Source organism: Trachurus trachurus (assembly GCF_905171665.1).
Source record: "Trachurus trachurus genome assembly, chromosome: 9".
Taxonomy (NCBI): domain Eukaryota; kingdom Metazoa; phylum Chordata; class Actinopteri; order Carangiformes; family Carangidae; genus Trachurus; species Trachurus trachurus.
Window position 1 is genome coordinate 7,845,360 of NC_139895.1, and position 17,968 is coordinate 7,863,327.

General features: G+C 44.2%; 1 protein-coding gene across 1 annotated transcript in view; it reads right to left on the reverse strand.

Moving 5' to 3' along the window:
• Positions 1 to 17,968, reverse strand: part of fras1 (Fraser extracellular matrix complex subunit 1) — a gene marked incomplete at its 5' end in the record, with an annotated part of 337,050 nt that overhangs the window by 94,234 nt on the left and 224,848 nt on the right. Inside the window, 2 exons of the mRNA XM_083979904.1 lie at positions 479 to 638; positions 12,467 to 12,796. Coding sequence (XP_083836030.1) covers positions 479 to 638; positions 12,467 to 12,796 — 490 coding nt within the window. The remainder of the gene's footprint in view (positions 1 to 478; positions 639 to 12,466; positions 12,797 to 17,968) is intronic.

Below are 17,968 nucleotides of genomic sequence, written 5' to 3' on the forward strand. Positions count from 1 at the left end.
TTTCCCTCATCAAACTCATCAAATACACAATCCAACAACTCCACAACGCTCTGGTGGACAAGTTGTGACCTGCACATTCACCATATGAGATAATAACACAACGTTACCAGACAGAGTTGTTTTAGAGGCAAATGCAGAGACTGCTTGATGAAAAACTGTCCCTGAAGGCAACGCGCATCAGCGGTTTTGCTGGAATTTACGTCTAAAACAACTCTGTCTTGTAACGTTGGTAACAAACCTATACTCCGAAATCGAGATTATGGCAATGGGCCAATTTGCCAAAATTTTGAACTATCCCTTCAAAGTTATTTTTCAAACATTTTGGCCTTTATTGGAAAGGACAATAGAGATTTGACAGGAAATGATCGTCTCGGTCACTCAGGACTCGATCAACTGGCAATGTGTTTTTGCAGTTATTGAAGACTGAGACTTTATCTCGTTCAAAAGTGAAGGCCTCACTAAATCTTGAGCCATATACCATATTTGGGTCGCCCCTCTGAGGCCAGGATGGTGTAGACGATGTCATCGGTGCCGACTCCTTTGTAGTTGGCCTTCAGGTATTTCTTATCAAGCCGCACCATCCCTCCCTCCTTCACCCAGGTCACCGGCGCCGACAGGACGAGTGGAGAGTCGGCGGCCTGAAAACAAACACAAAACACACAAACACTGTTTTAACACTGGTAACATTTAAACCACCTGTTCTCATCTGCTCTGTCAGGATAACAATCCTTTAAAGCCATCAGATCCGCTGTGATATTAAAAACCTCTTCATCTTAATTGGTTTGAAGAGAAATTAACGATCAACTAGTGTCGCTCTTCCTTTCTTACCCCCGAGTCTCTGGATGATTTTCTCCAGGGGGAAGTGTGAGATTGACAAGATGTTTATTTTACTAAGTCCAATTAAAGCAGAAAAATTAAATCCATCACCTCCTGTTCATAGGATTTTTTTGTTTCCTGGGAGGAGCCGAGCCAAACAGATGGCAGGTATAGGAAAACAAACAGGAGCTGAGTGGTAGCAGTGATAGAATCAGGTGTTATTTACATTATATTTAAAACTTTGTATCCTGACTGAGCAGGCGTATTAATCACGACTGAGGAGAGGAGTCCCAGGTGAGATCCGCGCGGTGGTGGAGTTCTCTGATGTATCACAGAGTGGTGTTTGTTCTTCAGCTGCAGCCTGGTGCCGGCTCTCTCTCTCTCTCACAGCTTTGTGTTGTCACAGACTGACTGTGCAGCTTGTTTCATTCCACATCTGTTGTTAACCTGAGGTTTGGGCGTCTCGGGGAGGAGAAGATCTGTCAATCATCAATCCGCACAGCTTCAGAATCGGACTCATTTCTGTGATGCCGTATTGATCCACAACAAACCGGCTCGGCTCGGCTCGGCAACAAAGAGCGGGTTTTGCTGCAGGAGCTGGAGCTGCTGGATGATTCAGTGTCGCTCCAGGACATTTCAGCAGGAAAGAAGCCTCCTGTCACGCAGCGTTTGGAAACAAGACCCCTCTTACTCACCTTGTCAGCCTGCTGTCTAAATAAAATAAAGAAAAACAGCTACTACATACTTCTTCATGGACGTCTATAAAAACCAAGCTGCTATTTTATTCTGCAAACAGAAGCTCCCTCACATGAAGTCAGTCATGGAGCTGTCAAAAATATGAAACAGTCTTTATATTAACAGATGAGGTTGAAGCAACAGGGAGAGGGATGAGGCTGAAACGTGGTGAGTTCACAGGTAATTGTACGGTCATTTTGAGATTAGAGACCCCCTGTTGCACTAAATTACCCAGCAGCTGCTTTCTTACATAAATGGCTTCATCATGGTTCAGTAGATCAGTTAAGAAACACACGCTCATTCATAATCACTGGGGAGAGCCTGTAATAAGAAATGTGAACCAAAGTTGTCCAAAGAACCAAAGTTGTCTGACTTTTTAAAAGAAAAATTCTTAAATATTTTTCGGGATCTACACAAACATTTCATGAGGCCTTCACTGACCCATCCCTCAAATTGTCAACCCCCAACAAGTTTGGTGAGAATTGAGGGCCTGTCGACATGGATACTGTATGTGTTTAAGTGTCACCAAAAGTTTTTTTAAAAGTTTTTTTATATTTTCAGCATTTCATCCACATTGAAAACAGTTCCCGGAGTGAATAAATTGCAAAACGCCACTCCAGCGTTTTTGTGTAAACAGACAATTTCCAAGATGGCGGGTGTGTGAACGCAGCAGCAGCTTGGCTCTCTCTTTACTCTTTTGTAGAGAGTTGCCACTCTAAGTTTTGTGTACAACAACAAAAAAGTTTATTCTGATTGTGACAAAAATGCATCTTTTTTAAAACGGTGACATCATTGCCCCGCCTTTCTAACCTTTAACCGGAGCAACACCGCTACATGTAACATAACAATTAGGGTGGGGGGAAAAAAATCGATATAGAATAGTATTGTGACATTTATTAATGCAATATTGTATGGATATTAGAAAAAACACATGCTAACAAAGTTTTCATTTGGAGATCATAATTTGCAGCTGAGAAACCCAACAAATCACAATATATCGCAGTGTATGTATCGCAATACTTTTGAAATCACAATAATATCCTATTGGGATACAACTATCGCCTCCCAATCAATTCTTCTTCTCTGTTTTTGGTGTATTTGCAGTGTTACAGCGCCACACACAGGACTGGTGTATGTACTATAGCATTTAGAGTCGTTTTCAGTGGTTTTGTGTCCACACAGACATTTCTTGAAATGAAGCCGTGTCTATGCAAAATTTTTCAAGAACGAAAAAGAAAACTATTGTTTGGGGAAGAATCTGTTTCCATGTGATTCAGTCCTTTCTATCCTGCTGACAAACCAACAAAGAACCCAACAGACACACTGGTGCAAACTAATAGAAAAGCCATTTGTTACAGTCTATAAACCCGTTGGTCTCATCATCATAGAGCTGCACTTAAACTTTCATAAAACATTCACGCCGGCCGGGTCAGACCGAGGTCGCTGCCTTACAAACATAGTGTATATACACACAGAGTTTGGCCATTTACTGCAGTGGGGGGAGTCAGTGGTGCAGTGGCATTAACACTGTGGCTCTATAGGTGGTAATAGATTACAGGAGCGTGCACAGCGAGTGTGTGAGTGCGAGCGCGAGCGTCTGTGTTTTCCCGATAACAACCTGCCGACCATCTGTGGCTCTTCTTCCCGCTGCTCGGCCGATCCAAATCACAGCGTTTCAGCGCAGCAGCAGCAGCAGCAGGCGAAGGAGAAGACCAGCACACGAAAAAAACAAAACAAAAAAACCCCACATAAGTCAGCACCACGGCAGGCTTTTAACTCGCAGGGACCGCAGCATCCAAGAGATTATCGAGCTCTTCGGATGAACACCAAGGTCTCTCAAGGACACCACCATCCAGAGACGGCACATTTTTCAAAATAAAAAAGGACCAGGGAGGCACCACACTAGTTTGCCAATACTCCTGATTTCCCTGGACCTCTGGACTCTTTGTCCTGCAGCTGCTCCCTCATTTGCTAAATTTTCTTTCTAATGACTTTTTTCTAAATGAGATCTGTGTTACCATATCAGATAGACATGATGCAGCCCTAATCTCCTTCCTTCAGACAGGTGCAGAGAAAATTAAACTCTTTTTTTTTTTTTTTTTTTTTTTACCTCTGGGGGAAACTTCACACTGAAGTTTGCTCAATGTAATTTTTAGATCAACAAGACAGAAAGTACAGAGACGGTGGGAGGTGAGACAGGTGAGAAGATGAATTAAAGAAAGATGAGAAAGGGTGAGAACGGCAGATCAGAGTTTCTGAGACCCGTTCATTTAAAAACATCTTCCTCAGTGCTGAGGTGAAGTCTCACTACTCAAAATATAACGTCTTCTAATTTTCTAAAGTGGATAATTATAAGTTGTTAATTTCAGATCTTGATTGCAATCATAGAGATGAAGTGTTTAGACTCGAGCGACTCACTGCTACTCGACCTTTATTAAGAGCGACAGTAACACACTAAAGTTTTAGTTGAGGATGGAGGCAAAAAAACTTTCAACTCAGGAAGTAAGATGGATGGATGGATGGATGGATGGATGGATGGATGGATGGATACTATGGATGGATGGATGGATGGATGGATACTATGGATGGATGGATGGATGGATGGATGGATGGATGGATGGATGGATGGATACTATGGATGGATGGATGGATGGATGGATGGATGGATGGATGGATGGATGGATGGATGGATGGACGGACGGATGGCTGACGGATGGATGGATGGATGGATGAATGGCTGGATGGATGGATGGATGGATAAATGGATGGATGGATGGATGGATGGATACTATGGATGGATGGATGGATGGATGGATGGATGGATGGATGGATACTATGGATGGATGGATGGATGGATGGATGGATGGATGGATGGACGGACGGATGGCTGACGGATGGATGGATAGATGGATGAATGGCTGGATGGATGGATGGATGGATGGATGGATGGATGGATGATGGATGGATGGATGGATGGATGGATGGATGGATGGATGGATGGATGGATGGATGGATAAATGGATGGATGGCTGGATGGATGGATGGATGGATGGATGGATGGATGGATGGATGGATGGATGGATGGATACTATAGATGGATGGATGGATGGATGGATGGATGGATGGATGGATGGATGGATGGCTGACGGATGGATGGATAGATGGATGAATGGCTGGATAGATGGATGGATGGATGGATGGATGGATGGATGGATGGCTGATGGATGGATGGATGGATGGAAGATAGATAGATGGATGGATGGATGGATGGATGGATGGATGATGGCTAGCTGGATGGATGGATGGATGGATGGATAGATAGATAGATGGATGGATGGATGGAATGATGATGGCTAGCTGGATGGAGGGTTGGATGGATGGATGGATGGATGGATGGATGGATGGATGGATGGATGGATGGATGGATGGATGGATGGATGGATGGATGGATGGATGGATGGATGGATGGATGGATGATAGATAGATGGATGGCTGGATGGAAGGATGGATGGATGGATAAATGGATGGATAAATGGATGGATGGCTAGATGGATGGATGGATGGATGGATGGATGGATGGATGGATGGATGGATGGACGGACGGATGGATGGATAGATGGATACTGTAGATGGATGGCTGGCTGGCTGGCTGGCTGATGGATGGATGGATGGATGGATGGATGGATGGATGGATGGATGGATGGATGGATGGATACTGTGGACGGATGGATGGATGGATGGATGGATGGATACTGTGGATGGATGGCTGGATGGAAAGATGGATGGCTGGATGGATGGATGGATGGATGGATGGATGGACGGACGGACGGACGGACGGACGGACGGATGGATCAAGAGCGTTTGGCTGCCGTCCACACAAACAGGAATAAATGACTTGGCCAAACATCATCCATAAAACATCGAGCTAGCAGCCAGTTGCCAGTTGCCGGGAGACAATGTCAATGTCGTCTCTCATATTTCCATAGTAACTGATGGACAGTGAAAAGTGAAAGTCACCAAATGTGGACTGAATCCTTATCTGTGAAACACGGGGGGGATGAAGTGGCGAGCGGCTTTAACAGCAGCAGATCGGGACAATCTGGGATGTAATCACAGACTTAAGATGCAAACAAACACAAAAACCCAAAGTAAACAGTTCAGTTCTCCAGAAACAAAGCGCTCAGCAGGAGGAGGAGGAGGAGGAGGAGGAGAAGGAGGAGGAGCTGCAGTTAAACCACTCAACACAACAGCCAAAGCGCCATTAGCAGAGCTGGACGGCAGATCAGAAAAAATATTTAATTCCCCCCTTCTGTTTCTGCAGAGGAGCCGAGAGGAGAGGAGCCCCGGGAGTGGTGGTGGCAGAGGGGGAGGGGTCTGTTCAGAGACTCAAAGTTTTTCTCCCCGAGACAATAACCAGGGTTCCCACTCTTCTCTTGAAATCATTTTCCAGGACTTTTTCAGCTGCTACAGTCTGACAGACTCATTTAATCCTCCTCTATTCTCCCAGAAGTCGGATTTAAAGATGTAGAGTCTACGGCTCTTTAATTTATCTATGAAATAATCTCTTACATGCTTTGTATTGATGACAAATTTATCATAGAACAATGCAAATGTGCTGTTTTTCCTTTTAAACCACAACCACAACATCTCTCTGCTGCTCCTCTATCTGTCAGAAAACCCTCATGCTCACCATCCAACACTGGAAACACTCATCAACTCAAAGTCTCTAGTTTTCTCGCTATAAGCACTTCTTTGGAAAATAAATCCTTGGTGGGGTCTGAAAAAGTCAAACAGAGCTCTGGTAGCTGAGGTCACAATAACTGCCTTTACATGGGTCCAAAAATCATATTTATAATCAGATTAATAGGTCAATCAGATTCAAAATGTCTCATGTAAACACCTTAGTGGATCCAATACACCCAGATCTGATTACATTTCCGATCAGATTGAAAGAGGTACTCTACGCCGATTGATAATCATTTTAATGCTGCATATAAACGGCTGAAGAGAGTGGATTCAGTTGATAGAGTATTGACGTTCGCGGGAAATAGGAAAGTCAAAGCGGTGTTGCCAACTTGGCGACCTTCTCGCTAAATCTGGTGACTTTTTTTGTCAAAGGCGACTAGCGACAAATCTAGCCACTTTTCCCGGTGTCGTTAAAGATGTTTCAGGTTTGGAGACTCCGATGTGAAAGCATGTATCATAGCCTGCAGTATATAACCATGTATCATAGCTGGGGCCATGTATACATGGATTGAATGTGGATTGCTTTATTTAGTGCTCATGTATACAGATAGAATAAAATTCATTTAATCCGAATGTTTTCAATCAGATTGAGGAAAACGCTGCATGTGAACACAGTTAATATGATGAATAATATTCCAGGACATGTGTTTTCCATCTATTTCTATTATGTTGCCTTATTCTTGTTCACTGTTTTCTGTACGATGTTTTCTTCATTTGTGTCTTAATTGCTTTATTATCTCAATGATATTGTATTTTGTGAAGCACCTTGTAACGCTGGTTTTGAAAGGTGCTATAGAAATAAAGTTTATTATTATTATAATATTATTCCATGAGTGGAAAATTGGTCAACCATTTTCCAGGTTTTCCAGGACGCGTGTGTCCTGCTTTCTATTCAGCAGAGCTGCAGCTCAGGGCTCAGTGGAGAGAAAGTCCATCCATCACAGGGTCATTACGGCTCTGATTAGGCTCCTGCTTTAAAGCTTAGTAATCCAACTTTCAGAGAGTCTATTGTCCCTGCTCAGCCCGGCATCAACGGCTGCTGCTGCTGCTGCTGCTGCTGCCGCTGCTGCTGCTGCTGCTGCTGCTGCTGCTGCTGCCGCTGCTGCCTGGCCGGTGGCCGTGCAGCACAAAGACCGAAAAACTGAGGATTCACTGGTTTGAGCCTGTTGAATCCGAGCAGAAGCCGATTAATCACTACTGTTCTTTCTCTCCTTCTCTTTCCTGATTCTCATTCTTCCTCCACGTCACTCCTCCTCCTCCTCCTCCTCCTCACAAGGTGCTGGATGTGCCGACCACTTCAAAAGCCTCAGGCCTCAGACTTTCAGACCTCGGCGGCTGCACAGGTCTGCAGCTTCTTCTTTTTTTCCAAAGATGGATCCCTCAGCTGGATTCCTTCGGTGTTAAAAGCTGCATTCAGACTTTAGAGCTCGGCACACAGCGAGTGGGAGGTTTTGAACTTCAATTTGAACTTGAATACCCAGAAATCCTGCGAGGTAACATCAGTAAGCCGCACGCAGCAGCAGCAGCACATTCATGTTTACTGCCACAGCTGCTCCGTGATAAAATATATCAGACAGAAAAGTAAAGGAGACGGATGAGCTGCTGCTGTTCAGCTGCCTCTGTGGAATTTAGCTTTAACTATGAGCGCCACTTCCTGTTTCAAACTGTCAGCATGTCAACACCACAATGTGTGTGGCTCCTTGGAAAGTTTTTTTTTTTTTTTGCGTATTTAAAGGGATACTTCACCCAAAATCGATAATTCACCAACCATCTACTCACCGTCAGGCCAAGGAAGGGTTTGGAGAACTTTTGTTCACTTTTGAATCGTCCACAAAACACACACTATGAAACATCCAAATACCTCCATACTGCTCGTCTGTACTGACCCAAGTGTCCTGAAGCCACCACATGAAAAAGTTGTTCAGAAAAAAATTATTTGATCTCTGTTTTTAGCCTTGTTGTAGCAGTAGCTCCCAGTGGCTGCATGAGATTTGCTGCAAGATGTTCGTTCGTCGTTGTAAACCATTAGCCTCGTAAACCAGCCTCTCGCGGAAATGCATTTCATTTCATTTCTCGGGAGAGTCTGGCCTCATCCCCCCTGCAAGTGTTTGGGGTGGGCGGGAGCTGGGCGGGAGCTGGGCGGGAGTAGTAGCTAAGACGGTTTAACATCTTTGGTAGTAGCGTTGACAGACAACCCCATTCAGCCAATCAGCAAGTTGGTGTAGTGACGGGGCTTTGCACCAGTCGGTCCCTGATTGGCCAACGTGCTGTGTCAATCACAGCGGGCGACGCTGATTGGCTCGGCCTTCTGAGGGTTTCAGTCCAAACGCTTAGAATGGGGATGAGGCCAGACTCTCCCTCAGAAATGAAATGAAATGCACTTCCGCGAGAGGCTGGTTTACGAGGCTAGTAAACCATTGGATGTATGACGTAAACACAGAGGAACATCTCGCAGCAAATCTCGCGATCTCCGAACAACTTTTTCATGTGGCGGCTTCAGGACACTTGGGTCAGTACAGACGAGCAGTATGGAGGTATTTGGATGTTTCATAGTGTGTGTTTTGGACGATTCAAAAGTGAACTCTATCCACCGCCATTATATGAAAATCCGTAGCCAGCCGGACCCCCACTGGTACTCCTAAAGCTTTTTGATGACTCAGAAAGTTCTCCAAACCCTTCCTTGGCATGACGGTGAGTAGAAAACCGGTGAATTATCGATTTTGGGTAAAGTATCCCTTTAATCTAAGAATTATTAGTGTGTTTTACCAATATGTTTTTCTCTTTCCTCTCTTCTCTGTGATGATCCACCTGTGTGGAGCGAACACGAGGAGACAGCAGCATCGACAACGCTGCTGGGACTCGTCCAGAAGCTCTGACATAAATCACCCCCCCCCCCCCCCTCTCTCTCTCTCTCTCTCCTCCTACTCTCCATCACACTGTCCATCCTGCTCTGTCTAATGAATGACAGAATGCAGCATCAGGACATTTCACAGTGAATTGATACTGATGTGATGTGAATGTGTGTGTGCATTGGTGTGTGTCAACGTGTGCATGTCTGTGTGTGTGCAGGATGATATTGATTTGCAGAAGGGGAAAAAAGCGGAGCGGAGTTGAAGCACATCATCTCTACATGTACATCTGTACAAACACCGACGGAGCAGCGGCTGCAGGACACACACAGTCCCACAGTCTTTAAAGGAGACATATTCTGCCTCTTTCGCACACATTAAAATAGTTCCCAGGTGTCTTAAAGACATTTCTGTGACATGCTTCGATCAAAATACCCCAAGGATCAAACATCACAGCTCTTTTTTCAGCCTCTCTAAACAGAACGGCTGTTCAGAACGGCTGGTTTCAGTGCCTGTCCCTTTAAATGCAAATGAACCACTGCTTGCCCCGCCCCCTTCTACCGGTCCCAAATAGGGGTGGGATTATGCAAATTAAAAAATAGTTACATCACACGAAGACTACTGAGACAACAGCTCGTAAAACCATGTGGATTTCAACCCAGGAAGCCTGAAAATGAAAGATTTTTTTGTCAATTCTCACATTTTAGAGGCCGGAAGGCAAAACAAACACCAGAATATATGTTAAAGAGCCTTTAAAATGTGATATTTCCACAATATGTCCTCTTTAACTCAGTCACTTACAGCCTAACTTTAAAAGTGACGTGACTTGGTGTGTGTGTGTGTGTGTGTGTGTGTGTACAGACCAGCTTTAGACCTTGACACTAAGGCTCTTGTCTGTCTAGACATCTTCAATACGAGATGACAGGTTCCACCTTGTCTCCTGTTCTGCTGCGTGTGTGTGTTTATGTGTGTGTGTGTGTGTGTCACCTCCACCTCCAGGTCACAGAGGAACACACTCGTTGCCATGATAATTGCTACAAAAACAGTGTTGTCAGGGACCAAAGTCACACACTGACACTCTCACACTGAGTCACTCAAAAAGTCCACCTTTACTTTGTTTTCCCAACTTTATACAAATGAAAAAACACTTTTATATTAAAAAAAAAATCCACTTTGCAGCTGAAACGGGAGTGAATTCACCTTGAATCCATCTCAGGGAGGAAAAGATGCAGGAATCAGTCCTTGAGCTTATTTTAATAAATCAAACTATAAAATTTTAAAAACGGGGTGGGGGAAAAAATGTGTTTTCACTTGGATTTAATACTTCCACACATCAAAGTGTTTGCTGCTGGCTCAGGAAGAGACACAGAGAAATGGGTAGAAATGCAAATGAGACCCTCACAAATGATTCACTGTTTAACTTTAAACTCAACACTATGTATTTTATGTGATTTAATGTATTTAATGGATCTGATGCTGCAGATAAACAATGAAATGTTGTGTTTCTGTGCAGCTTCACTCTTCACCTGGATTCATGGAGAATTAATACATCTTGACTCATTCCTCAGGATGATCTGTGTTCTTTTATTTTTATTTTTTATGTATTTATTTCCTTAACTGAAGAGTCACTGCAGCAACAAACTCATCTGACTCGGACAGGAAGTCGTCCAGGAGGGTCGATGCAGCAGTTTCGGACTCTCTCTCTCCTTGAATTTAAAAGTGTATCTTTATTATTAATCTAATGTTTAAATTTTGCAGACTGTTTTGACACCTCTCAGTTTTTGTTTGTTTGCTTGTTGAGTGAAGTTGGAAAGTTTCTCCACCAACACTCGGGAAGAGAAACAGCTTCAGAGTTGAAGCAGCAGAGTTAATATGAGAAGAATGAATCATCCACCCTGGTGCATTAAAGGAATAGTTCACCAAAAAATGAAATTCAGTCATTAGTGACTCACCCTCATGCTGATGAATACTCCGGAGTAGTTTTTTATTCCTCAAAGTGCATCTGGAGACCCGGGAGGCCGGTTCCTAGTCTAACGTAAACTTTATATGAGAGTCAATAGGGCCCGACACAAAAACGTCCATATAACTACACAAAAACTTTGTAAACTTCCTCCTTCCTGCTAGTCCACTGCAATCCAAGTGTCCTGAAGGAAATAGTCCAGAGTTTACTGGAAACGACGTCATTTAGGACATTTCACATGACCAGACTTGCCTAAATGACGTAATTTCAAGTAAACTCTGGACTATATCCCTTCAGGACACTTGGATTGCAGTGGACGAGCAGTATGGAGGAATAATAAATGGTTTTTGTGTAATTTTATGGACGTTTTTGTGTCGGGCGCTATTGACTCTCATATAAAGTTTTCGTTGGACTATGAACCGGCCTCCTCGGTCTCCAGATGCACTTTGAGGAATAAAAAAACTACTCCTGAGTATTCATCAGCATGAGGGTGAATCACTAATGACTGAATTTCATTTTTTGGTGAACTATTCCTTTAATGTGACAAGAATGAAGAGGCAACATAAACATCAATCATCCGCCCCGGTGGTGCATTAATTAATTGTATGTACAGTACAGGCCAAAAGTTTGGACACACCTTCTCATTCAATGTGTTTCCTTTATTCTCACTGAAGGCACCAAAACTATGAATGAACACATGTGGAATTAACAAAAAAAGTGTGAAATAACTAAAAACATGTCTTGTCTTCTTTGTCTTATCTTTCTTCTTTTCTTCTTCCTCTCCTTCTTGCTCCCCCTCCTCTATCTCTGACCCCTCCAATTCTAGTTTCTTCAAAGTAGCCACCCTTCGCTCTGATTACTGCTTTTTGCTCTTGGCATTCTCTTGATGAGCTTCAAGAGGTGAACCTGACCTGAACATGGTTTTCACTTCACATGTGTGCCTTGTCAGGGTTCATTAGTGGAATTTCAGTGAGAATCTACAATGTAAATAGTGATGAAAATAAAGGAAATGCATTGAGTGTGTCCAAACTTTTGGCCTGTACTGTATATACAGACTGTTCACGGCTGTTGTAACCTGTTGCATTTGCACTTTAGGCCCCTTGCTGTTTATTATTTATTTGTTTGTACAGTGTACATTATTGGCACTTTTTAATCATATTTTATCTTGCAGTAGGTCCTTTTAATCTGCCCATGATATGTTATATGTTATATGTTATATGTTATCTGGTGTTGTCTATTTGTGTATGTGTATGAATGTGTGGATCTTCCTGGCTGCAAATCAATTTTCCCTGTTTGGGACAAATAAAGACACTTTGACTTTGATTAATCTCCCATGATGCCCCTCTCCCTCCCTCCTCACCTTGTGGTTGATGTGCACCTGCAGCAGGACGTTGCTGTAGCTGTGTCCGTCGTTGACCTGCAGCACCGCCGCGTCCTCCGTGGCGTCCGAGCCGTCGTGGACGTACTGGATCTGCTCCCGCGACAGCTCCTCCAGCTTGAACCGGCCCAGCGACCGCTCGCCATTACCATGCACGCGGGTGAGGCGGCCGTGGCGTGGCGGCTCCAGCACCATGACCAGGACGTCGGCCGGGTTGTCGGGGTCGTCGACCTGCAGGACGGACTTGGTGACGGTGGCCAGAGCGCCGCGGCCGTCCACGGGGAGCGGAGCCAGAGCGGTGACCCTGGGAGGCTGGACGAGGTTCAAAGAGAGAGGAGAAAAAAAGAGGAGAAGAAAGGAGGATGAGAGCGAGGCGGCGATGCTTCAAATAAAACCTGACAGGCACGACGGAGAAGGACAGATTAGATTTAGAGAGAAAGATCCTTGAAACGACTTGTTTTTATGGCAGAAAGCAAAGTTTAAAGGGATAGTTCACCCAAAATTCAAATCTCACTCATTATCTACTCACCCTCATGTCGACTAAGGGCTGGGAGAAGTTTCAGAGTCCTCCGTGGCTTCTCTGAGTTACAGCGGGGATCCACGCAGCAGTATTTGTCCATATAATGGTTGTCAATGGATACCAACTTTCTTCGTCCAAAAATACACACCAAAAAACATCCAAATACCTCCATGCTGCTCGTCTGTAATGTCCGTCTTGTCTTGAAGCCCCGACATGAGAAACTGTTCCGCCGGTCAGTGCAAATCACGCAAGATTTGCACTGACACAGGAAGAGCAGTGAACCGAGACACTGGGAGCTTCCGCTACAAACAAGCTTAAAATATAGACTTAATTAAAGCAGAAGTAAGCGGAATATTTGTGTTAATATAAGTCTTAAATAGTTCTATCTTCCGACAGCAATCACTTACATAGAGTGTTTGGACCGAAACACGGGTCTCTCAGTCACTCTGCTCTGCTGTAAGCCGAGGAGAAAACATTTATCGTATCCTACAGTTTTTATCCAATGAGGAGAGAGAACGGCATGCAGGGCTGTGTGTGCAGCCAAGGGACGCCGTGAATGTGGTGACGTCGGGACGAGGACTGTTATGGTGCGTTCAAGGCAGCCCGTAACTCGTGTTTTTCCGACCTGTGAAGTCGTACCAGTTCGATCTGGTACGAGTTCACCGGTCGGAAGTTACGAGTGGCCGTTATAGTGACTTTCACCGGTAAAACAGGTCTGAAAAACACGAGTGGGTTGCCTGGAACGCTACAAAGTCGTAAGTTGTGACTTGAAGCTGTAATTCACGGTTTCAAAAGCCGGCCTGGAACGCAGCATTAGCCAAAACGACCGGATCGCTTACTTCTGCTTTAATTTTTTTCGGAACAATTTCTCATGTCGGGGCTTCAATACAAGAGTGACATTACAGACGAGCACTATGGAGGTATTTGGATGTTTTTTGGTGTGTCTCTTTGGACAAAGAAAGTTGGTATCCATTCACAACCATTATATGGACCAATACTGCTGCGCGGACCCCCCCCCCCCCCGTAACCCGAAATTTGAATTTTGGGTGAACTATCCCTTGAACTGACAAAAAAAAAGAGATAAAATAAAACTTTTAAAGGCCGGCTGAGAGCTCGGCATGCAGACAGACAAGAGCAGCAGCACAGACACCCCGGCTCTGTCTGTGTATCAGATGATGAATTTCACTCCCAGAGGGTCAGTAGGACAACATGAAGTCCTGTCACCATGGAGACGAGTCGACGAGGAAGATGAAGGTGAAGGTGAAGGGGGGTCGAGCAGGGCGCCTCATTAAGCTGCACTCGGCCGTTACACCTGCAGTGTCGCCACCGCCGCCGCCGGAGGAAAACCTTCATCTGGCTACAACAGAGTCAGTTTTTAGGAACGGGAGCGAGGCGTCCTGTTGCGACCGTAGAGGGCACGACTTTACCCAGAATCCACTGCTGCGTGTGGCGTGGTGTGATGGCAGCGGCTCCTCTGTCTGACTTTGAGCAGCCGGCTTCGTTTCCTAATAAAGCGATTGAAGATCAGCATGTGGACACTTGTCAGGACGTTTCAGGCTGATGAGGAAATAATTAGTGTCCGTCTGGATTCAACAGATGAAGCTGCACTGGAAATAAAACTTTGAACTGATTCATATGAAACTAAAACTGAATCAAACGACACAGTGAAAGTTTAAAGTTACAGAGAATCACTTTGCAGAAGGTCATTTTGTTTTGTTCGCTAACAGCGGTTCGTCTCTGTGAGTCAGTCTGCCCCCTAGTGGTGGAAGAAAAATATCCTTAAACGCATCGTATGTAACTTAGGGGAGATCTTTTGTACTGTACTGCTTGAAATCCTCTTTGCACTCCGATTGCAACCAGTTAAAGGGATACTTCACCCTGATTTTGGGTGAAGTATCCCTTTAACTCACCAATTTTGTTTCAATTTTGTTGCTTAGAAATAAAAATAGCCATGATTTCTGCGCTGGTCTGATAATGTGCCGTATTTCTTCAGCTGCCAGTGATCCCTCAACATAAACTACAGCAAAAAGACGCTACTGGTTGACATTATGAAACAGTGTTGAATCATGGTTGAATCATGGTTTTATTTAAAGGTCCCATATTATGAAAAACAGGTTTTTTCTGGTCTCTACATACATAAACTGATCCTCCCTGAGCCTACCAACTCCTAGAATGAGGAAAGCAAACGGGTCCTGCATCGACTCTGCAGCCCACCGACTGGTAAAACGCTGCTCATACAGGCTGTTCAGACTCAGCTCCTGTGGTGATGTCACAACGGGATCGAGGCCGGCCCCTCAGCGCCATAAAACGCCTACAGTACCACATCTATTTCTATGGCTGCAGTGCACAGCAAGAAACTCCTGAGCTAAATTGATGAAATACAGACCAATTTTAAGTCATAAAGTGGTAATAATCTTTGCTGTGTAAACCATGTTACTTAAAGGTGCAGGCACAGAAACAGCTTGTTCTCAGTAGAGCACATTCAGGACCACGGATCAGTTTGGGGCAATACATTTTGAATACAGTTTAGTTGGACGTCTGACAGCTGAGTGAAATTGAGTAAAAAGAGTATAATATGGGATCTTTAAAGTCATTGTTTTGTTGACAGTCAACTTTATTTCTTTTATTTTTTTCTTTTTATAACTTATTAATCAGATAATAAAGACTTTATCACTGGCTGCCGACATCTCCTCTTCTCCATAACAAACACATCAGGGGATTAAAAAACCAACTGAGACAATGAATGAAGCAGTTTGATGTTGATTAACCAACGTTCAGAGCTCAGCTGTTTGACATAAGTTTAGATGCTCCACCTTTTAATATGGAAGAGTTAAATATAATGGCTTTAACGCTGTTTTATGTAAATGTACTTCATGTTCCTCCACCATTTTTTGGGACACGAAAACAAACATTTCTATTCTAAACGTTGTATAAATGAGTCTTTAACTTTAGTACAAGTTCATAAAAACTTCCCTTGACGACACTTGAAGCGCATTTGCATCTTTCTACTGTATGTGTGCGGTTTGAATACCTGTAACCTGACACAGAAAAAACAGACATTAAGGCTTAGAGAACAGGAAGCTGGCAGTGATGCGGATCATTACAACAACACGACTCGCCGCCAAAACATTTGTTAGCAGCCCCTATATACTGTAACCTGGCAGCGCAGGTAGAGACGTATGGGGCCGACTCGTCTCCTCCTCCGCCGCCGTGGCCTCTAAATCAAACCTGTTGTCAGGCAGAGAGCTCAGAAAACACAGCTCGCCCTCACGCAGCCAGACAGGCACACGGCTCGGCTCCAACTCATCGCCCTCTTCGGCTGCTGCTGCTGCTGCTGGCTGGGCTCCAGCTCTTTTACAGCAACAGCTTCACGGTGGAAAAGGGGGCGAGGAGGAGAGGGTGAGAGGGTGAGGCGGGGAAAGGGGAAACACATGAAACAAGCTGGAGCTGCAGAAAACAATGACTCCTACACTGTTTCTGTTTGTCATCGTCGTCGCAGCGATCGCTGGCTGAAGAGATGTGGAGGTGAAACAAAAAAGCTTGTGAGCACCCTCCCTTTTTTTTTTTTTGCTCCCCTTTGTTATTGTGTTGTGTTGTGTTGTTGTGTTGTGTTGGGAGGGCTGTTTATTGGTGACAAAAAAAAAAAAAAGTAGACGTCAGAGGAATTATCTCCAAGAGGCAGCAGGCAACCGGGCCCTCGGGCTCCGGCGCCTAAATCCTGTGTCGTCACCGCTCCAGTTCGTAGGAGGGAGACAAAAGGTTTTGGAAAAAGGCTGAAAGTGTGTGTGTGTGTGTGTGTGTGTGTGTGTGTGTGTGTGTGTGTGTGTGTGTGTGTGTGTGTGTGTGTGTGTGTGTGTTCTGCTTTTAAATCGTGCTAAGACATGCTAGCTCACTGAGGTGGGAAACAGGCACACACTGCAAAAACTCAAAATCGTTCCAAGAATATTTGTCTTATTTCTTGTCAAAACTAATCTCTTTCCACTTAAAATAAGATGGATCACCTAAAAATTAACTTGTTTTTAGATCATTTTCACTTGTTCCAAACAAAATTTCACTTGAAATAAGTAGAAAACTCTTATAAGGAAGAAAAACTTGTTCCACTATCTGATTTTTTCTACTTATTTCAAGTGAAAATATGCTTGAAAGGTGTGAAAGTGTCTAAAAACAAGCTACTTTTAATATGATGAGTCTTATTTTAAGTATAATGAGATTAGTTTTGACTAGAAATAAGACAAATATTCTTGGTACAGTGAGATATTTGAGTTTTTGCAGTGCAAAATCTGCCCACCTTCCCCTTCCCCAACCCCCCTTCACCTCCCTGAGGCAGCTGCAAAACAAACAGCGGCTGCACGCTCAGGTGGGAGGGCTCACCTCTCCCCCTCTCCTCACAGGTGAGGCAGAGGTGAGGTGGGTTCGTGATCGGTGGAGAGAGTTGAGTTGTCGTCACCCGTGGCGCCCTCGGGGGGGGAAAAAAAGAGTTGTTTTTTTCTTTTTAGCCTGTTTCCTGTGTGTGTGTGTATTTTTTTGTCTTTTGTTCTTTATTCTTTTTTCTTTCTCCTGCTGCGTTCATGCGTATACGTATTCGCAGACGAGACGTGACAGGCAGGCAGAGCGGTGGCGGCGGCTGCATTTTTTTTTTTTCCCCCAAGTCGATTTTTCCAACCCCCTCTTTTTACGCTTGAGCCTTGAACGCCTCTCAGTTTGTAACAATGTCTTTTTTATCTCAAACTGTCCTTTCATGTTTCTGTGTCAGGCTGTCACTGTTGTGCTCCTTTTAAAAAACCTGAAGTCAGTGCATAGTGTATTATATTTTTTATACTCTACTATATAGAGTATAAAGACCTGTAGACACAGCTCTGTCTGAACCTCATCATCGACAACAACAACAGACCCGAGGCAGACGTCAATCCACAGCAGCAAAGACATCATCAGCCGACGTCTACGAGGCTTAAAGATGAACATAC